The sequence below is a fragment of the Oncorhynchus tshawytscha genome, linkage group LG04 (genome assembly GCF_018296145.1).
Source record: "Oncorhynchus tshawytscha isolate Ot180627B linkage group LG04, Otsh_v2.0, whole genome shotgun sequence".
Taxonomy (NCBI): Eukaryota; Metazoa; Chordata; class Actinopteri; order Salmoniformes; family Salmonidae; genus Oncorhynchus; species Oncorhynchus tshawytscha.
This window is the reverse complement of record NC_056432.1, coordinates 51121168-51144026: the sequence shown is the minus strand read 5'-3', so window position 1 is coordinate 51144026 and position 22859 is coordinate 51121168. Positions and strand designations below refer to the sequence as shown.

The 22859-nt window shown below is 43.5% G+C and overlaps 1 protein-coding gene across 1 annotated transcript in view; it reads left to right on the top strand.

The window, feature by feature from the left end:
* Positions 1–22859, top strand: part of LOC112249551 (SH3 and multiple ankyrin repeat domains protein 2) — a 214725-nt gene that overhangs the window by 153749 nt on the left and 38117 nt on the right. Inside the window, exons 15-18 of the mRNA XM_042320848.1 lie at positions 3756–3838; positions 6224–6348; positions 21824–21959; positions 22148–22228. Of these exons, the coding sequence (XP_042176782.1) occupies positions 3756–3838; positions 6224–6348; positions 21824–21959; positions 22148–22228 (425 nt within the window). The remainder of the gene's footprint in view (positions 1–3755; positions 3839–6223; positions 6349–21823; positions 21960–22147; positions 22229–22859) is intronic.

Below are 22859 nucleotides of genomic sequence, written 5' to 3'. Positions count from 1 at the left end.
ATGCCACACTAGTCACACTGTGTGTATATATATATATATATATATATATATATATATAATATCATTGTCTATGTGCATATATATTTACATTTACAAAAGTTTGGGTTCATTTAGAAATGTCCTTGTTTTTGAAAGAAAAGCACAGGTTTTGGCCATTAAAATAACATCAAATTGATCAGAAATACAGTGTAGACATTGTTAATATTGTAAATGACTATTGTAGCTGGAAACGTCTGGAAACACCAGTCTCAACGGCAACAGTGAAGAGGTGACTCGGATGCTGGCCTTCTTGGCAGAGTTGCAAAGAAAAAGCCCTATCTCAGACTGGCCAATAAAAAAAAAAGATTAAGATTGGCAAAATAACACAGACACTAGACAGAGGAACTCTGCCTAGAAGGCCAGCATCTCGGAGTCGCCTCTTCACTGTTGACGTTGAGGCTGGTGTTTTGAGGGTACTATTTAATGAAGCTGCCAGTTGAGGACTAGACACTCTAATGTACCTGCCCTCTTGCTCAGTTGTGCACCTGAGACTGGGACGGAGATTTGTCTTCCAACAAGACAATGATCCAAAACATAAAGCAAAATCTACAATGGAATGGTTCAAAAATAAACATATCCAGGTGTTAGAATGGCCAAGTCAAAGTCCAGACCTGAATCCAATCGAGAATCTGTGGAAAGAACTGAAAACTGCTGTTCACAAATGCTCTCCATCCAACCTCACTGAGCTCGAGCTGTTTTGCAAGGAGGAATGGGAAAAAATTTCAGTCTCTCGATGTGCAAAACTGATAGAGACATACCCCAAGCGACTTACAGCTGTAATCGCAGCAAAAGGTGGCGCTACAAAGTATTAACTTAAGGGGGCTGAATAATTTCGCACGCCTAATTTTTCAGTTTTTGATTTGTTAAAAAAGTTTGAAATATCCGATAAATGTCGTTCCACTTCATGATTGTGTCCCACTTGTTGTTGATTCTTCACAAAAAAATACAGTTTTATATCTTTATGTTTGAAGCCTGAAATGTGGCAAAAGGTCGCAAAGTTCAAGGGGGCCGAATACTTTCGCAAGGCACTGTATGTATATATATATATATGCACATAGACAGTGTGACTAGTGTGGCATACTAATTTGCTAAACGTTTATCTTGTAGAACTAAGAACAGATATAGCCCTTGGTTCACTCCAGATTTTACTTGCACTTGACCAGCACAAAAACATCCTGTGTCGTGCTGCATTAGCATCAAATAGCCCCCGCGATATGCAACTTTTCAGGGAAGTTAGGAACCAATATACACAGTCAGTTAGGAAAGCACATGCTAACTTTTTCAAACAGAAATTTGCATCCTGTAGCACAAATTCCAAAAAGTTTTGGGACACTGTGAAGTCCATGGAGAATAAGAGTGCCTCCTCCCAACTGCCCACTACAATGAGGCTAGGAAACACTGTCACCACTGATAAATCTACGATTATCGAGAATTTCAACAAGCATTTCTCTACGGCTGGCCATGCTTTCCACCTGGCTACCCCTACCCCGGCCAACAGCTCTGCACAACCCTCAGCAACTTGCCTGACTTAGAATATGTGGACAACTACAAATACCTAGGTGTCTGGTTAGACTGTAAACTCTCCTCCCAGACTCACATTAAGCTTCTCCAATCAGAAATTAAATCTAGAATCAGCTATTTTGCAACAAAGCCTCCTTCACTCATACCCTTGTAAAATGACTATCCTACCGATCCTTGACTTCAGCGATGTCATTTACAAAATAGCCTCCAACACTCTACTTAGCAAATTAGATGTGGTCTATCACAGTGCCATCCGTTTTATCACCAAAGCCCCATATACTACCCACCACTGCGACCAGTATGCTCTCGTTGGCTGGCCTTCACTTCATATTCATCGCCAAACCCACTGGCTCCAGGTCATCTATAAGTCTTTGCTAGGTAAAGCCCCACCTTATCTCAGCTCACTGGTCACCATAGCAACACCCACCCATAGCACCTGCTACAGCAGGTATTTTTTACAGGTCATCCCCAAAGCCAACTCCTCCTTTAGCCGCCTTTCCTTCCAGTTCTCTGCTGCCAATGACTGGAACGAATTGCAAAAATCACTGAAGCTGGAGACTTATATCTTCCTCACTAACTTTAAGCATTAGCTGTCAGAGCAGCTTACCGATCACTGCACCTGTACACAGCCCATCTGTAAATAGCCCACCCAACTACCTCATCCCCATATTGTTATTTATTTTACTCTTTTGCACCCCAGTATCTCTACTTGCACATCATCATCTGCACTTCTATCACTCCGTGTTAATGCTAAATTGTAATTATTTCACCACAATGGCCTATATATTGCCTTACCTCCCTAATCTAACTACATTTGCACACACTGTATATAGATTTGTTCTATTGTGCTATTGACTGAACGTTTGCTTATCCCATGTGTAACTCTGTGTTGTTGTTTTTGTCGCACTGCTTTGCTTTATCTTGGCCAGGTTGCAGTTGTAAATGAGAACTTGTTCTCAACTGGCCTACCTGGTTAAATAAAGGTGAAATATATGAATATTTTTAAATAATACATCTGCCATAAGAGGTGGGATTGGGGGGGAATGAAAGGCACCTATTGAATTTTCACTTGGCACTAGACACTTATCTCACAGTCTCCCTCATTTTATCCTTATATATAGTATATAGATAGACTGAGCGGTTCCAGCAGCAGATGTGGCAGGTAAAGGGTATATCGCAGTACTGCTGGTAGCCTGGTTGCCCTACTGTGGTGTTGATGGGGCTGTATTGCTTGGACCACGTCATTGCTGCTGGTAGATGTTTTTTTTTTAAGTTATAGATGTGAAGAGATGTCTGAGAATTGAATAGCCTGATTGAATGTGGCTGTGACTGACGTGGTGGCATTCTGTTTTTGGAGTATGAGTGCACAGGTTGGAGTTATCACCTTTGTTCCCATTCTAATTTGGAGTCAGGCTGATCCAACAAAAATACATTTGATAAAAACTATATCAACGCCCCATCCGTTATTTTAAACCACAGCAATCAAAATGAAAGAAACATAATTACCTGAATATCTTTCCCTCCCTGTCTGTTTCGCTCATCACTTTGCTTGGGCCCATCTGTCGCCTTGGATTACATTAAAGAAAAATGTCATGCAAGCGCATGCGGGCTGCGGGGCTCTGTGTCATCCACCGCCACCCCACGCCACTGAGTGAGAGGACACCCACCTCTCGACTCGAGTGAAAGGGTCAATCACTCACGCATTGCCTCCTGTCGTCGTGCCCGCGCACTGCCATGCTGGTCCCTCTCTCTTTTCTCTCATCCGTTGCGCGCACTCCTCGCCTAGGACTATTTTAACTGCCTGCCCTCCGTTCCGTTTCTCTCCCCCTCCTCCGCGCCAAGCCACGCTTTCGTCATCATTTATTTAGTCGGTAATGCTGCTTCTATCTGACGTCACGCTTCGACTTAGTCGTCAGCTCTGGCCTCCGCTTGTCGCTCCTCCGAGTGGTTTTCGGCGGCAGAGGATAGGAGAGGAGCGGCGGCGGCTTTTCTGGAGATGCGGGCGCCGGACTCCCACTGCCAGCGTTGTCGCGCACTTCATTTGAGCTAAAAGGGGCCGAGGCAAGGAGCCCCTCCATCGGGGGCTGCCCAGGGTAGTTTACCGCGATGAACCTGCACTCGGGGCGGGCGGCTGTGGCCATGATGCGGATGATGGGCTGTAATAACGGGCGCTTTGCGCGGTATTTTCTCCACAGCGACTGCGTGGTCGACGAGAAGACGGTGGTCTTGACCAAGAAGGAGAATGAAGGCTTCGGCTTCGTGCTGCGAGGGGCCAAAGGTAAGAGGCTACCCTGGTGTCTCCCACATTCTCCTGTATATGTAGGCACTGCACAGTAAACAAGATAATAACAGCCTATGTATTTGATCTATGTCTCTATATGGTAAAAGGTTAATGAGATTAAGATGGTTTTGCCCACCTGATGTAACCACAGTAACCCCTCCACTCTGTATGGCAATCACCTATAGCCTACTGTTTAATGTAAACAGTAGGCTATAGGCTAATGTCTGTCTGTCTGTCTGTCTGAGCATCAATATCAATGTCCAGCCAGCCAGGCACAACACACACGCATAAACACACACACAAAGACTAACAGCACTTCTGTCCACCTCTCTAGAGCCCTTCATGGGTCCAAATAGTTGGACCCGTTTCGAAATGGATCTGGGGCTTTCCCATCTCCATAAATACATGTTTTAAATATAGAGACCTGTTCCGAACGGACCCGAGGACAACTAAACCCGTTCCTTATAGACCTGGCCGGCTCCAGACCCGGACGGATCCGAGGGAGAGAAGCAGCAGAAAGTCCATTTTAAACTCCTTTTTTAACCAGAGCTTTTTTCAACAAGCATTTCGCTACACTCGCAACAACATCTGCTAAACGAGTATGTGACCAATACAATGTGATTTGATTTCAAGCGGAAGGAAGAGGGGGTAGTTACAAACACAGTTACAAACAACAACAACTCCATTCAGAATATAAAGTCGTAGCCTACCTGTTGGCTCTTGGTAATTGTAACCTATTCTTCTCCTTTAACTTTTAATTCCATCACTTTAATTGCATCTTCCGTTGATTAATATCTCATAACTTATTGCCCACATGGAGGCTCTATGACTGTAGCCTATTGCCTCGTTGATGACTTATGATTGGCCAACAATTGCCTCATGCGCCACTCCAGTGAAAATTAAAGAGCAGAAGGATAAATTATACATTTCTCTCTCTCTACTGCAGCAGTCACATTCAGATCTATATGGGTCCTTCCAGACAAGTCTGTCAAAATTACACATACCCGAGACCCGTGACAATCATATCAGATCCGACCAGACCCTTGACACTATTTAGAATTCTGGATCTCGGGTGTTCGGATACAGGTGGATCTGTGAAGACCTCTAATCTAGAGCACACACTTGCAAATGCACATACTTGCAAATGCACATACACACACACACACACACACACACACACACATCAATATCAGCCTGCGTTTAGGACATGTTGTCAGGACATTAGTGCGATTGTCCACACATAATTTGATATTCCACCCCTCATGTGATGCTGTCTAAAAATAGCCCGCTGAGTGGCTGTTTTGGTTTCTATGACGATTACAGCCATGTCATAATCCACACTGTCAAATGCTGCGAGGTGGCATACTCTCATTGGTCTGCACTGTCGAGAGGTACATTTTCTTTTTTAGAGACATGGATAGAGGAAGAAAGTGACAGCGAGAGGAAGAGAGAGAGGAGAGTCATTTAGCATTAAAAACAACAAGCCGAATGTACTACAGTTGTTCTGACACTGCCATCACCCAAGGGAACTGAGCCAGCCTTCTTTATCCTCTGGCACTGTGCACTTCACACAAACACACACACTCTGATGCTCACAAACACACACAACGGAAACACACAAAATCGCACAAAAACACAGACACACAACGCACCCACTCTCACATAAAATCACAAATGAATGCTTGCGCAAACACGCTCCCACGCACACAGTGCCTAGCATCTCTCTTACAGCAAGAGGGAGATTGATCAGAAATGTCACTTGTCACCATTGGTTTCTGGCTGCCACGAGGACATCATGTGAATATCACTGGTCAGTGGAAGGTGGAAGAGAGGAGAGGAGAAGAGAAGAGATGGGAGAGGGGAAAGAGAGAGAGGGTGACAGGGGAAAAGGGTGATGATAGGGAGACAGGGAGAGAAGATAGACAGGAGTATAGGAGATGGGAGAAAGAGATCTTACTGGCCCCTACCACCAGAGCAAACCTTGTGTCTAGACACACACACACTGCCATGCATAGACAGCAGTAATCTAATCTGGCTGTGTTGATGACAGCACAGTGTCTGCAGCCTTCCACCTTATTGAATTGGCAATTACCTTTGTGGGTTTATTGGTGATGAATGGATTCTCTCTGCTTGTCTCTGGTGAATACTCAGATGTTTGTTTTGTTTGTTTGTATGTTTGTCCGCCGACCACAAAGCCAATGCTAAACCCTGTAATTTCATTCTCCCCATCCACCCTAAATGTAATGTAAATAAAGCTGATTGTGTGTGTGTGTGTGGATCTGGAATGGGGCTAGATCTCCATAGGCTCAGGGTTGAGGAAGGGAGTGGTGTCCAGGATAAGGTGACCCACTTACCTTCTCTCTCTCTCTTTCTCTCCCATAGCGGACACGCCCATCGAGGAGTTTACTCCCACCCCTGCCTTCCCAGCCCTCCAATACCTGGAGTCGGTGGACGAGGGAGGAGTGGCCTGGCAGGCGGGGCTAAGGACCGGGGACTTCCTCATCGAGGTAAGTGTGTGTGTGTACGTGCGTGCAGGTGTGTTCATGTATGCGCTTTTATGTGAGAGTGTGTGTGTGTGTGTGTGTGTGTGTGTGTGTGTGTGTGTGTGTGTCATACTACTCTTCACTTCCTTTCCCAAACAGAGTTCTTTCTTCCTGCTGCTAGAAGCAATGAGATTAGTTGTAGAGATCATTTTTGGGATGAGTGAGAGCTGATTGGTGATATCTGTTGGCACTTGATCTTTGGTTCAACTTGATCTTAGGTCCCTCTTTATTTTACAGACCGCTATTTACCTGGCATTTACTTAGAAAGCATACGATGGTATGATCATTATGCAATAATAATGTTATAATTAAATGTTGTTTCTTTAGGATTAATTACAACAAGCCCAACTTTGCAGCTTTTTGATACCAGGTATCACCACTTGTCCTGTCTCTGCTCAATTCTTTGAGTTTTGGAGTGCTTTTGGATCAAACCAGTGAGTCCCAAACTCTGGGTCAGGATCCACCACCAAGTCAAGGGTAGTTCCATGTCTGGTGGCAGATGAAGATGTGATTATGTCCAGTAGGATTGGTTTGTTTATTTGTGGTGTAAGGCATTAGGTGGGTCACAGCCAAGGATGTAGTGGGAAGAGCTACATCCAGGTAGTGATAGCCAGCTTAGGCTAGTATCACACAATAACAATCTGGAGACCTGAAGAACAGTTTATGTGGGTACTTTTTGTGTTCTGTTTTTGTGGGATAGTGGTTATGATGGTGCTGTTTGAGAATTGTTATGAACATGGTTGTGAATCCCTGTTGGGCTTGCGTGCAATACTGTATGTGTGTGTAACGAGTGCAAACAGTACAACTGTAATCAGTGCAGTGCTGTGGTTGGCTCTTGCCAAATGGAGCAGCAAATGATGAGAGAGAACTGCATCTATTTGCAACTCTCCCTCGCTCTCGGCCTCCATCTCTGGCTTTCTCTCCTCTCTCTCTCCCTCACTCCTCTCTCATGAGCTGTTACACACACTCTTTCCCCTCATCTCTCTATTACAGCATCTTAAATCACAGACCACCCACTGGGCAAAAACTGGTTGAATCAACGTCATTTCCACATCATTTAAAAAAAATCAACGTGAGGATGTTGTGACAACGTGGAAAACGGATTAGATTTGCAAAAAGTCATCAATGGCATTTCATTTTTTTTAACCTAAATCCAATGACAATTTTTTATACCTGGTTGACCAGGGTGCCAGCCGTGAAAGTCGGCGATGAGGGCCAGGTCCAGGATGTCCTAAGCAGGGACCCAACACTTCTCCTCCGGGCCATAACCTTCCCAGTCAACCAGGTACTGGAAACCCTTGCCCCGAGGTTGAACCCTCAGGAGGCGTCTCACCGTGTACGCCGGATGGCCGTCGATGAGACGGGAGGTGGGGTGGTCCTGGAAACAGGAGACAAAGGACAGTGAGACAAGTCTTAATCCTGGACACATGAAAGGTGGGATGTATACGAAGGGTATGGGGCAACAGAAGACGAACAGCAGTGGGACTAAGGACTTTAGAGATGGGGAAAGGACCAATAAAATGGGGGGAAAGTTTACGGGACTCCACCCTGGAGGGGCAGGTCCCGCGTAGACAGCCATACCCTCTGTCTGAGATGATAGTTGGGAGCCGGAGTCCGGTGGTAGTCCGCTTGTCGACGATACCTGGAGGTGGCCTTGAGAAGAGCAGACCGAGCTCTCTTCCAGCTCCGCCGACAGTGGCGGACGACCATCTGGACCGAGGGTATGTTAACCTCTTCTTCTTGCTCTGGGAAGAGCGGGGGATGATATCCCATGGAACACTCGAAGGGCAAAAGCCCAGTGGCCGGGCAGGGAAAAGTGTTCCGGGCGTACTCCACCCACACAAGTTGCCGGCTCCAGGTGGTGCGGTTGGTTGAGATGAGGCACCTAAGCGCAGTCTCCAGGTTTTGATTGGCTCGCTCCGTCTGGTCGTTGGACTGGGGATGAAACCCGGAGGACAGGCTGGCCGACGACCGAATTAGGGTGCAGAACTCCTTCCAGAATCTGGATGAGAATTGAGGACCAAGATCAGAGGCAATGTCAACAAGGAGTCCATGGATTCAGAAGACGTGCTGCACCATGAGCTGGGCCGTCTCCTTGGCGGAAGGTAACTTGGGGAGAGGGGGGTTGTGTGGAGATACCAAGCTCCAATACCAGAGTAGCGTCCATTAAACTCTCACCAGCTCCAGAGTCAATGAGCACCCGGAGAGATTTAGACCGGTCACCCCACAGCAGGATAACATGGAAGAGAGAATGAGTAATGTGAGTTAGAAAACTCCCAGTATGACCCACCATGGGTACTCTTACCTAGCTGATGAGTCTGGTCTTTTACTGGACAGACGGATTTGTAATGCCCTCTAGCACCACAATACAGGCAATTGTTGGAGTTAAGCCTCTGTCGTCGTTCCTGAGGTGACAATCTAGCTCTGCCCTGTTGGATAAGCACCAAAGAAAATGAGTCGCTCGCTCACGATGATTCCCGAGGGGTCTCGGGTGACTTCGTATCCTGTCAGTGTCAAAAGGTTAAAGGTGGCAGTTTTACTGCAGGCTGCTGGTAACATGAAATACACAGTTCACCAGGGCCGAGTTCACCAAGCTGCTTTTGGAGATGAGGGATCTCCTCCCCTCCCCTCTCTTCTCCTCCCCTCTCCTCTGTTAAACTGTCTGTAATGTTGAGACTCCTCGCTGTTAGAACACTGTTTATGTCTGACCTCTTGTTCCTCAGACATTTCAGTTTTTGGCAAATGATTGTGCCCTTAGCTGATGGGCTAGACTGCATCCCAAATGGAACTTTATTACCTTTATAGTGCACTAACATTTACCAGGGTCTTGAACAGGATGCGCAATATACCAAAACACACTTTTTATCCCCAAAATAATTTGGCAGTTAATGCCAAAAACATATTTTTCATTGAACTTCCATTTCCTTCCAAGAGGCTGAATGTCTCTTGCCTATTCAGTCTATAAAGGCTTAAGAACCAGTGGCTTACTAATGTTGAGTGTATGGCCAAAGTATGGAGTGATTTCAGAGCCAACGGAAATTGTATTTCAATTTCAGAATTTAGAAGTTGTATTATGATATTGAATTTTAATTTTATATATTTTTTAAATTTCTAATACATAAATGAAATCATTGAATTCATAAATTGAACTTGTATTTAATGATTTGAAACTAATTTCAATTAATAATGCATTAAGTTTTTTAAATTTCTTGAATATTCAAATTCAATATTTACATATTTATTTTCAATATGGTAGCTATTACATTCAATGTCTGTGAATCAAGTTTACAAACTATAATTTCAAGTTTATCCAAGTTTAAAATATTCAACTTCTCAGATGCATTCAGATTCCGTTTTCAATTTCAGTTCTCCAAATTCAGATTCAAAACCAGAGACAACATCCTGGTACTTTGCCAGCCAGGAAAGGAGAAGAATAGATAGAAGCAAATGCTCTCTGTGGTAAAATAAAATTTTAAGTAGAGAAATTGTAGAAATAGGCAGAGTTTATGAATTTGTGGCTGTGGTAACTACTGAAATCGCTAAGATACAAGTAAAGTATTTTGGGTATACTGGACTGTAAGTGGCTGCCACAGCAGTTTGAGGACCTTAGTTATCTACAGGGGTGCTGACAGGGCTAAGTAAGATTGTGGTGGTTAGCCCAGATCAAGACTGTTAGCAGATTGCTACAGTACATAGTCATTTCTCAAATGTAGCAGCTCCCCCCTCTCGCTCTCTCTTCCTCTCTAATTCTCCTACAGCAGTTCAAGGAGATCTCTGGCATCCAAGACAATGAATATGGTACAGTACAGTACACGGATGTTCTCGCTGTATCTCTCTGCCTGAGTGTGTTTGACTAGAGATAGCGAGATCGGGAGGAAGACTGTTATATAACGCTCTGCTTTCCCGGGTCAGGAGAGTGCTGTGTGTGACCACTGTATGTATGCAAAGGCAGCTGCTCCCCTCAACCCCCGGGTGTGTTTGTGTGTGCGCGCGTGACAGTCAGATCTCTTCCCCACTGCTGCATATTCTGAGCACTTTACTGTCAATCTGGTGCTATACAAATACAGAAGATACAAATGCAAAGTCTCTTACCAAACCACAATTCTACCAGTGGACTGATAACGCTATCTCTTTACCCAGTTAGTTACAAGAAACCAGTAAAGCTAAGTCTTTGTCATTTTAGCACATTGCTAATAAACACTTTGCTGTGTGATATTCTAGCACTACGTTGCTACGTTGCTAGCTAGCTCAGTTCCATGCTATTATAGCAGCCAACCATGCTTTCCCAACAGCCCCCATGTCTGTGCTCAGTGATATTGATTGGATTACAACCATTGCCCTTGACCCAATTATGCCTGAGTGTGTGGCCAATTTTCTCTCTGACAAGCAGCATTGTGATGATAGCTAAAGGGTCTGTAATATCTAGCGCTGCAACCTGTTAACTTGTAAACTGCATCCACTTAGCACTATGGATATGCAGTGTTCAGCAGACTATGTTTGAGATTTAGAATGCTAGAAGAAGGCACTATAGCCCTATTCAGGCGGGATTAGTTTGACTTTGGGAGGTCAGGTAATGTATTACTACACGCACGAGCACAAAACACCACATCCATAATTTTTGTTCCGTCTTAATCTGCCATGTCACATGGTGGGAGAGTTTATTTGTTTATTCACATTCCCGGTAGCTTAAGCCGAAGCAAAAGGGGTCCACACAAAAACTTAAAACATGTAACAAAACACTGATAGACTAGTAACAAAACACTGATAGACTAGTAACAAAACACTGATAGACTAGTAACAAAACACTGATAGACTAGTAACAAAACACTGATAGACTAGTAACAAAACACTGATAGACTAGTAACAAAACACTGATAGACTAGTAACAAAACACTGATAGACTAGTAACAAAACACTGATAGACTAGTAACAAAACACTGATAGACTAGTAACAAAACACTGATAGACTAGTAACAAAACACTGATAGACTAGTAACAAAACACTGATAGACTAGTAACAAAACACTGATAGACTAGTAACAAAACACTGATAGACTAGTAACAAAACACTGATAGACTAGTAACAAAACACTGATAGACTAGTAACAAAACACTGATAGACTAGAACAGTCACACAAATTTAAAATACTATGATATACAAAAAATACAACCTAAAGAATAGCGTGTGTGTACTGTAGATTGTGTGTGTTAGAGTGTTTGTATGTGTCATTTCACATCCCCTATTGTGCCATGAGATGTTGTTTTATAAAAAAGAAATGAGGGAATATTGCTGTTTGCATGATTAGTTGGATCATGGCTCTGTATATAATACTGTGTGTTGCCGTGAATTTGTTTGGAGACTGTGAAAAGACCACTGGTGGCATTTCTTGTGGGGTATATATGGATGTCTGAGCTGTATGTTATTTAATTATGCAAACAATCTGGAATTTTCCTCACAGTAATATTTCTCATAAAAACTAGAAGAGAAACAGTTAATCCATCCTCAACCCTTAACCAGGAAAGACTGACATGCAAGTTGTTGATGTTGTTTCTGTATGTGCAGGTAAGGGCATGGTGTGCTTTTTTTTGAGTCAGCTGCAGCTTTGCTAGGTCTTTCTAGGTCTTTCTTTGCTGCAATTGACTATATTACCAGACAGTAATCAAGATGGGACAAGACCAGAGCCTGAACCATTAGTACAGTTGATTTCTGTCAAAAACGCAGGACATCTTTTTATAACAGACGTACCTCTCCCCATCTTCACACCAACTTTATCAATTTGTATTTGTATTTATTAGGGATCCTCATTTGCTGCTTCCGAGGCAGCAGCTACTATTCCTGGGGTCCAAGCTCATTAAGGCACTCACATCACATATAAAACAAGATAAGACAGTACATCATATAACATTATTGCAACACAACATGCAGTGCCTTGCAAAAGTATTCTTCCCCCTTGGAGTTTTTCCTATTTTGTTGCATTACAACCTGTAATTGAAATAGATTTGGATTTGGATTTCATGTAGTGGACATACACAAAATAGTCAAAATTGGTGAAGTGAAATTTAAAAAATAACTTGTTTAAAAAATGTTTGTTTTTTTAAATAGGAAAAGTGGTAGAAACATGCATAGAAACGTCCTCTCACTGTCAACTGCGTTTATTTTCAGCAAAGTTAACGTGTAAATATGTGTATGAACATAACAAGATTCAACAACTGAGACATAAACTGAACAAGTCCCACAGACATGTGACTAACAGAAATGGAATAATGTGTCCCTGAGCAAAGGGGGGTCAAAATCTAAAGTAACAGTCAGTATCTGTTGTGGCCACCAGCTGCATTAAGCACTGCAGTGCATCTCCTCCTCATGGACTTCACCAGATTTGCCAGTTCTTTCTGTGAGATGTTACCCCACTCTTCCACCAAGGCACCTGCAAGTCCCCAGACATTTCTGTGGGGAATGGCCCTAGCCCTCACCCTCCGATCCAACAGGTCTGAATGGGATTGAGATCTGGGCTCTTCACTGGCTATGGCAGAACACTGAAATTCCTGTCTTGCAGGAAAGCACACACAGAATGAGCAGTATGGCTGGTGGCATTGTCATGCTGGAGGGTCATGTTAGGATGAGTCTTGAGGAAGGATACCACATGAGGGAGGAGGGTGTCTTCCCTAACGCACATCGTTGAGATTACCTGCAATGACAACAAGCTCAGTCCGATGATGCTGTGACACACTGCCCCAGTCCATGACGGATCCTCCACCTCCAAATCGATCCCGCTCCAGAGTACAGGCCTCGGTGTAACTCTCATTCCTTCAACGATAAACGCGAATCCAACCATCACCCCTGGTGAGACAAAACAGCGACTCGTCAGTGAAGAGCACTTTTTGCCAGTCCTGTCTGGTCCAGCAACGGTGGGTATGTGCCCATAGGCGACATTGTTGCCGGTGATTTCTGTTGAGGACCTGCCTTACAACAGGCCTACAAGCCCTCAGTCCAGCTTCTCTCAGCCTATTGCGGACTGTCTGAACACTGATGGAGGGATTGGGCATTCCTGGTGTAACTCGGGCAGTTGTTGATGCCATCCTGTACCTGTCCCGCATGTGTGATGTTCGGATGTACCGATCATGTGCAGGTGTTGTTACACGTGGTCTGCCACTGCGAGGATGATCAGCTGTCCGTCATGTCTCCCTCTAGCGCTGTCTTAGACGTCTCACAATACGGATATTGCCATTTATTGCCCTGGACACATCTGCGGTCCTCATGCCTCCTTGAAGCATGCCTAAGGCATGTTCACACAGATGAGCAGGGACCCTGGGCATCTTCCTTTTGGTGTTTTTCAGATTCAGTAGAAAGGCCTCTTTAGTGTTTTCATAACTGTGACCTTAATTGCCTACTTTCTGTAAGCTGTTAGTGTCTTAACGACCGTTCCACAGGTGCATGTTCATTCATTGTTTATGGTTCATTGAACAAGCATGTTTAAACCCTTTACAATGAAGATCTGTGAAGTTATTTGAATTTTTACGAATTATCTTTGCAAGACAGGGTCCTGAAAAAGGGCTGTTTCTTTTTTTGCTGAGTTTATATTCACCCCCTTTGCTATGAAGCCCCTAAATAAGATCTGGTGCAACCAATTACCTTCAGAAGTCAGATAAATACAGTTCACGTGTGTGCAATCTAAGTGTTACATGATCTGTCCCATGATCTCAGTATATATACACCTGTTCTGAAAGGCCCAGAGTCTGCAACACCACTAAGCAAGGGGCATTACCAAAAGCAAGCAGCACCATGAAGACCAAGGAACTCTCCAAACAGGTCGGGGACAAAGTTGTGGAGAAGTACAGATCAGGGTTGGGTTATAAAAAAATATCCTAAACTTTCAACATCCCACGGAACACCATTAAATCCATTATTAAAAACTGGAAAGAATATGGCACCACAATAAACCTGCCAAGAGAGGGCCTCCCACCGATACTCACGAACCAGGCAATGAGGGAATTCATCAGAGAGGCAGCAAAGAGACCAAAGATAACTCTGAAGGAGTTGCAAAGCTCCACAGTGGAGATTGGAGTATCTGTCCGTAGGACCACTTTAATCCGTACACTCCACAGAGCTGGGCTTTACGGAAGAGTGGCCAGAAAAAAAGCCATTGCTTAAAGAAAAAAATGAGCAAACACGTTTGGTGTTCTCCTAAAGGCATGTGGGAGACTCCCCAAACATATGGAAGAAGGTACTCTGGTCAGCCTAAGATGTATTACCTTTTAGTTTTATGTTTGGCATTAACACAACCAGTCACAATGTTTCAATCTGATTAGGCTACTTCAAAAGTCTTCTGTAGGCTACCTGTGCACGCTTGTCCACTCTAATTCCAACATCCAAACATTTGATGAATGGAAAGAGACCTGTTCCAAAACACCAAAAAGTTTAATGACATTCAGAGATTGTCAAGCCAAGCCTTCAATAATGGGTGCAAGGTAGGGAGGGATGTATTTTCTGTTTGTCAAGATTGGCATACTCTACGCAAACCATGATGTTGAAGTGCCCGAAGTCAGTATGCAGTTATGCTTTGCTTTGCTTATTGGTTGTGTGAAGCATTAGCACAGGAACCTGTTGGTGGAAAATCCGTTGCATATATTTTATATAATTATAAATATAGCATAAAAATTTTGAAAATCTGATTTCCCCCTTACTGGTCGTTGTCTGCAGCCAGCTCTGATTGTGACATGGTAAGGTTGGACCAAGGTGCAGAGAAGAGACCAGACGAGGAACCAGTGGTTAAGGATAAGCATAATACTTTACTGAGAAACGGTAGCCACATGATCACAGTACACTTGAAAAAAAAAAAAACCACCAAGTCTCAAACTCACTCAGGAAACAAACGCACACTGTAAACAATTCAAGCTTCTGCAAAGCACAACAGAAAACACACCTCTTTTAACAGGGAAATCATAATGAGTAAATTGGACACACCTGAGTGTCGTTAATGTCTCTAGGACAGTCTCTGCCGCCCTCTGGAGACAGGTGGAACCACTGCAGGGTGTCTCGGACCAACAGATGCTGAACAGTGTCGGCCGGGCGACCATCAACAAGTTTAGGGGGCAGAGGGGCAGGTGTAGGAGGAGAGAATGGACTGGTCCTCACTATCTTCAGACGGGAGACATGGAAGAATGGATAGACACTCATAGACCTGGGAAGCTGGAGACAATAGGTGACTGGGTTGATGCGACTCAGGATCTTGAATGGTCCTATGTAGCGTTGAGCGAGCTTCTGCAAGTCCACCTTTAAGGGAAGATCACAGGTGGACAGCCACACCCGTTGACCTGGTCGGAGGAGCCGAAGAGGCCTTCAGTGCTGGTTTTCCTGGTGTTGGTGTCGGGCAGAGGAGTGGAGCAAAGAGGATCGCCCTCTGATCCAGGTACGGTGTCATCGTCAAATGATTGCCTCAGCTGATGGCACCCCCACTTCGGCCGCTTCTTCAGGAAACAGTGGCGGGGGGCAAACCCGAACTCACACTCGAACGGTGACAGTCCAGTGGAAGAGTTCGGCAGTGTGTTGTGAGCATACTCCGCCCAGATGAGGAACTTCCTCCAGTTGCTGGCCTGGGTGGAGACCAAACAGAGGACAAACATTTCCAGCTCCTGGTTTGCCCTCTCCGTTTGCCCATTTGACTGTGGGTGGAATCCCGAGGAGAGACTCACTGACGCCTCCAACAGGGAGCAGAAAGCTTTCCAATTCCATGCAACGAACTGGGGCCCACGATCCGAAACCTGTCCTGGGGAAGTCCGTGTAGTTGAAAGACATGGGTAACCATGAGATCAGCAGTCTCCTTCTCTGAGGGCAACTTGGGTAAGGCAATGAAATTGACTGCCTTGGAGAACTGATCAATGACCGCCAGGATAGTGGTAACCCCTTGGGATGCAGGTAACCCTGATAAAGTCTATGGACAGGTGGGACCAGGGCCAGCTGGGGATGGTCAGAGGTTGGAGCAACCCAGCCACGTCGCTGTCATGAGGACTTGCTTTGGGCACAGGTGGAACAGGCCGCAACAAAGGATCTCACATCCTCAGTCATGTTGGGCCAACCAGAATTTTTGCCACAGGAACCCACGTGTCCAATTAACCCCTGGATGCCCAGTTAATTTAGAGGAGTGTCCACATTGTAGTACTCGGGAACGGGCTGGTCGCGGTACGCATAGTCTGTTAGTGGGTCCCCCGACGGGGTCAGGTTCTCGGATCTGGGCTTGGTCTCAATACTCCATATCACAGGGACCACAATACGGGATCTGGGGGTGATGGGCTCAGAGTCCCTCTCCTCGTTAGAGACATCGTGTTGGCGGGAGAGGTCTGCTTTCTGATTCTTGGTTCCTAGGCTAGTGTGAAATCAAACCTGTTAAAAAACAGAGCCCATCTCTGGTAAACACACACTGTATCAAATAAAATCCAAGTTTATTTGTCACATGCACAGGATACAGAAGGTGTAAACGGTACAGTGAAATGGTTACTTGCATAGCTAGCTAACTAAGCAATGAATCATAATCCCAACTCATCACATTACTACCCTGCATGAATCTACAGGTAGCTAAAGCTAACAAACTAGGTTCAATGTTAGCTATCTATCTATCTATCTATCTATCTATCTATCTATCTATCTATCTATCTATCTATCTATCTATCTATCTATCTATCTATCTATCTATCTATCTATCTATCTAACATTAGGCTATAACCAGTAATGTTGATGGCTCTGAGATACGAATAATATTACTACACAGACCATACATGTAACGTTAGCTAGCTAGCTAACAGTACGCTTTAACTTGCAATGAAACCAACTTTCTGACAAAATTGGAAACGTACACTACCGGTCAAAAGTTTTTCGAACACCTACTCTTTCAAGGGTTTTTCATTAATTGTACTATTTTCTACACTGTAGAATAATAGTGAAGACAACAAAACTATGAAGTAACGCATATGGAATCATGTAGTAACCAAAAAAGTGTTAAACAAATCTAAATATATTTTATATTTGAGATGCTTCAAATAGCCACCCTTTGCCTTGATGACAGCTTTTCGATGACAGCTTTGCACCCTTTTGGCATTTTATACAACAGCCTTCTGCGTTCTCTTTTCGACTCCCTCCTCTTTTCAACTCCCTGCATTGGCAATCAAACTCCTGAATTTTCTCAATTTTACTCTGATCCACCGAGCATTCCACTGATTTCAAAACTCTGTCCTCCAGAAAGTGGAGAGCCAACTTTCAAAATAATCTGTGTTAGAAAGGATTACCTACACATACTGAGCAGCTCATCATTGAGCTCTCTCTTGCGAGAGAAAAAAGGTTTGAATTTGTGAAAACTCCATTGACGAAAAACCCAGATTGTCAACCCAACCCCTTTAATAATAAATGGTACTTGCCCTTTTTTCATACAGCAACACCGCACTCCCACTTAGAATGGTTACGCAGTGCAGCAGTCATCTAGCAACCATCGGCGCATTGTGCGTGCATGTATAATGCTGATGATAATGATGCACGCGGAGGGAGAAGCCTTCTGAGCATGTGCGTCAGAGAGACACTCTGGTATCGGCAGAGAGCACAGGAATCAAACCTTATTGGTCAGGTCTGGAACCCTGGGTTCGGAGGAAGGAAATAATGGCGGAGTAGGCCAAAGTTATGTCACGTCAGTCCAAACTTTGTTTGTTGTGTATCACTACACCTTTTATTCACAGGAGGTTGGTGGCACCTTAAATTCAGGAGAACGGGCTTGTGCTAATGACTGGAGCGGAATAAGTGGAATAGTATCAAGTACATTAAACACATGTTTTCCAGGTGTTTGATGCCATTCCGTTTGCTCCGTTCTGGGCATTATTGTGAGCCGTTCTCCCCTCAGCAGGCTCCTGTGCTTTTATAATAGATAATTATTGGCTGATAGTTCATTAACTTATTATCATTACAGAAGGTATGGTCTTTGCTTTGGTACCTGATATGATGCATTTGAATGAATAAGTAAAAATCTTTAAGAATTCTAAGGCATAGATTCAAATCCATATTAAAGGCATCCTTATGTATAGTGTAATGAAACTACGATTCACCCTCATCACGATGTTCCTTCCTGAAGAATATTTGAAACCATCGTGTGTGTGTGTGTGTGTGTGTGTGTGTGTATACAGTTGAAGTCGAAAGTTTACATACACCTTAGCCAAATATATTTAAACTCAGTTTTTTTACAATTCCTGACATTTAATCCTAGTAACAACTCCCTGTCTTAGGTCAGATAGGATCACCACTTTATTTTAAGAACATGACATGTCAGAATAATAGTAGAGAGAATTATTTATTTCAGCCTTTATTTCTTTCATCACATTCCCAGTGGGCCAGAAGTTTACATTCACTCAAAAAGTATTCGGTAGCATTGCCTTTAAATTGTTTAACTTGGGTCAAACTTTTTGGCCCATTCTTTCTGACAGAGCTGGTGTAACTGAGTCAGATTTGTAGGCCTCCTTGTTCGAACACACTTTTTCAGTTCTGCCCACACATTTTCTATAGGATTGAGGTTAGGGCTTTGTGATGGCCACTCCAATATCTTGACTTTGTTGTCCTTAAGCCATTTTGCCACAACTTTAGAAGTATGCTTGAGGTCATTGTCCATTTGGAAGACTCATTTGCGACCAAGCTTTAACTTCCTGACTGATGTCTTGAGATGTTGCTTCAATATATCCACGGAATTTTCCTACCTCATGTTGCCATCTATTTAGTGAAGTGCACCAGACCCTCCTGCAGCAAAGCACCCCCACAACATGATGCTGCCACCCCCGTACTTCACTGTTGGGATGGTGTTCTTCAGCTTGCAAGCCTCCCTATTTTCCTCCAAATGTAACGATGGTCATTATGGCCAACGGTTCTATTTTTGTTTTATCAGACCAGAGGACATTTCTCTAAAAAGTACAATCTTTGTCCCCATGTGCAGTTGCAAACCCTAGTCTGGCTTTTTTATGGCGGTTTTGGAACAGTGGCTTCTTCCTTGCTGAGCAGCCTTTCAGGTTATGTTGATATAGGACTCGTTTTACTGTGGATATAGATACTTTTGTACCTGTTTCCTCCAGCATCTTCACAAGGTCCTTTGCTGTTGTTCTGGAATTGATTTGCATTTTTCACACCAAAGTACATTAATCTCTAGGAGACAGAACGAGTCTCCTTGCTGAGCGGTATGATGGCTGCATGGTCCCATAGTTTTATACTTACGTACTATTGTTTGTACAGATGAACGTGGTACCTTCAGGCATTTGGAAAAAGTAAAGAAGCACTGAGTTTGAAGGTAGGCCTTGAAATACATCCACAGATTCAAAAGATGTCAATTAGCCAAGCAGAAGCTTCTAAAGCCATTACATAATTTTCTGGAATTTTCCAAGCTGTTTAAAAGCACAGTCAACTTAGTGTATGTAAACTTCTGACCCACTGGAATTGTGATACAGTGAATTATAAGTAAAATCATCTGTAAACAATTGTTGTAAACTTCTGACTTCAACTGCACATGCTGTAGATACATCGTACATTGCTCAAACCCAGTGACATGTCGTTAGTAAAAAATTCAAAAAGTAAGGGGACTAGACAGCTGCTCTGAGGAATTCCTGATTCTACCTGGATTATGTTGGAGAGGCTTCCATTAAAGAACACCCTCTGTGTTTTGTTAGACAGGTAACTCTTTATCCACAATTTAGCAAGGGGTGTAAAGCCATAACACATACGGTTTCCAGCAGATGACTATTATCGATAATGTCAAAAGCTGCACTGAAGTCTATCAAAACAGCTTCCACAATCTTTTTGTCATCAATTTCTCTCAGCCAATCATCAGTAATTTGTGTAAGTGCCGTCCGTACCGTCCATGCATGTTGAATGTCCTTCCCTATAAGCATGCTGAAGTCTGTTTTTTTGGTAACGGGCTTATTGGTCAGCTATTTGAGCCAGTAAAGGTGGCTTCACTATTCTTAGGTAGCAGAATGACTTTTGCTTCCCTCCAAGCCTGATGGCACACACTTTCTTTTAGGCTGTAATTTTCGCAGTAATTTTCCATCCAAGTTGTCATTGTTGATAGACAACAGTACTTTTTTCACCTCTTCCACACACAATGCTTATCTTTCATAATTTGGTCAGTTATACTTGGATCTGTAGGGTCTGCGTTTGTTGCTGGCAAGTCATGAAAGTATTTGCCAATATCAGTGGGTTTTGTGATGCCATCTGATTCACTAAATGATGTAGCTGAGTTTTTCTTTTTTCCCAAAATGTAATGTAAGGTGCTCCAAATCTTTTGACTATCATAGTATAGTTGCTTCTTCTTTTCATTCAGTATTGTCACATGATTTCTCAATTTTCAGTACTTTTGCATATCGCTTGTGCAGCCAGACTTATTTGTCATTATTTTTGCCTCACCACTTACAACCATACAATTTTTTAAATCCTCATCAATCCATTCATTTTCATAATGGGTACATTCTTATTACTAACTAGAATAAGCAGTTTCATAAATGTGTCAGGTGCAGCATCTGGTTGATCCTCATTACAGACCATCAAATATTATGCCCTATATTAGGCCCAGCCTTTGGGAACTTTGGTGTTCCGAGATATGGCTACTATATTGTGATCGCTACATGGATTTGGATACTGCTTTAAAGTAGCTTTTCTGCAGCATTAGTAAAGATGTGATCAGTACATGTGGATGATTTCATTCCTGGGCTGTTTGTAAATACCCTGGTAGGTTGACTGATAACCTGAACCAGGTGGCAGGCACAGGTTACAGCCCAACACGGGCCAGCCCATACCAAGCCCACACCAGCCCAACACAGGATAGCGTGCACCAACCCATCACAGGCTAGCCCACACCAGCCCAAGATGGGCCAGCCCACACCAGCCCGACACGGGTTAGCCTAGAATAGTCAGACACAGGCTAGCCCATATCAGCCCTACACAAGCCAGCCCACACCAAGCCCAGCACAGGATAGCCCACACCAAGCCCAGCTAGAGGTGGGCGCTCATTCTAATATTTATATTGTGGTTTGCACACAGTTCTTCTTGTGCAACCGTTACTGAGAATGTGGTTCCAGTTTTAGTATTATGGGATCCCCATTTGTTTAAATGTTGAAAAACGCAACAGTTTCTCTTGTAAAAATATATGTATGATGGTAACAACTTCCCTAAATACCACTCTTTCTCTCTCTCTCTCTCTGTGTGTGTGTGTGTGTGTATCTTAGTATCACATGTGTTCTGTGCTCTGGCATTACATGGTTTCACTCGCACACATTCTAATCTGGAACATCTGAATGGATTAGGTTCCATGGCTACTGGACCAAATTCACACCGTCATAACTGTATTGTGTTATACTGTTGTGTGTGTGTGTTAGGGCACAGATATATAAATATGTGTATTGTAAGATTATGTGTTGTGTGTGTTGTTAGGTGAACCAAGAGAATGTGGTGAAGGTGGGCCACAGGCAGGTGGTCAACATGATCCGTCATGCAGGGAACAGCCTCATCATCAAAGTGGTAACGGTCAGCAGGAATATGGACCCTGAGGATACCGCACGTAAAAAAGGTACTACACCCCTACACCACTTCATGTTATGGTAGAAAAAGCTACGCACCATCTCAGTAGTAGCACAATGCTGTCCCAACAACCAACGCTCATGCAAAAATGCTAAATGTATTTTGGGTGTTGAAATGTGCCAATAAAGGCCAAATTCCAAATGTATTTTTCTCTCAGCCTCTCTCTCTCTCTCTTAGCCCCCCCACCGCCAAAGAGAGCCCCCACCACCGCCCTGTCTATGCGCTCCAAGTCTATGACCTCTGAACTGGAAGAACTAGGTAAGGGGCAATCTGATAGGCTCTCACAAAGGAGTCACTGAGATGAGACTCTCTAACCACGCCCTCTTTTCGATCTTTCTCTTCTGTCCCTATTGGTTTGTTATTCATCTCCCATTAGTGGAAATCAGTAAAGGTAAGGAGTGAAGCTAAACATACACTAAGTGCATCTAATATTCAACATATTCAACATGCTGATTCATTGACATTTTATTCATCTTTTGAACCCGTGAAGCTAAGCTATAGTGTCAAGCCCATTGGTTCAAACCTAACATGCTGTTAATTATGTTAACCATGTATTATTTTAGATTGTAATATTTTTGCTATTATTTTTCACTGGGATTTCTCACAGTGATTGTCTGCGTCATTGCATGGGAAGTGGTTGTTTGTGAAAATACCTCCACAGAATTTTTTTGTGTAACTACCATGGAAACGAGGAGCTGGCATGTTGTAAAGATGGCATTAGAGTTGCATTAATGTCTGAGTGGAAGAGAGATGGCGCCGACAGAGATGGTCGCCTCACTTCGCGTTCTTAGGAAACTATACAGTATTTCGTTTTTTTATGTGTTATGTCTTACATTGTTACCCTAGGAAATCTTAAGTATTTATATGTACATATTCTTCTTCATCCCTT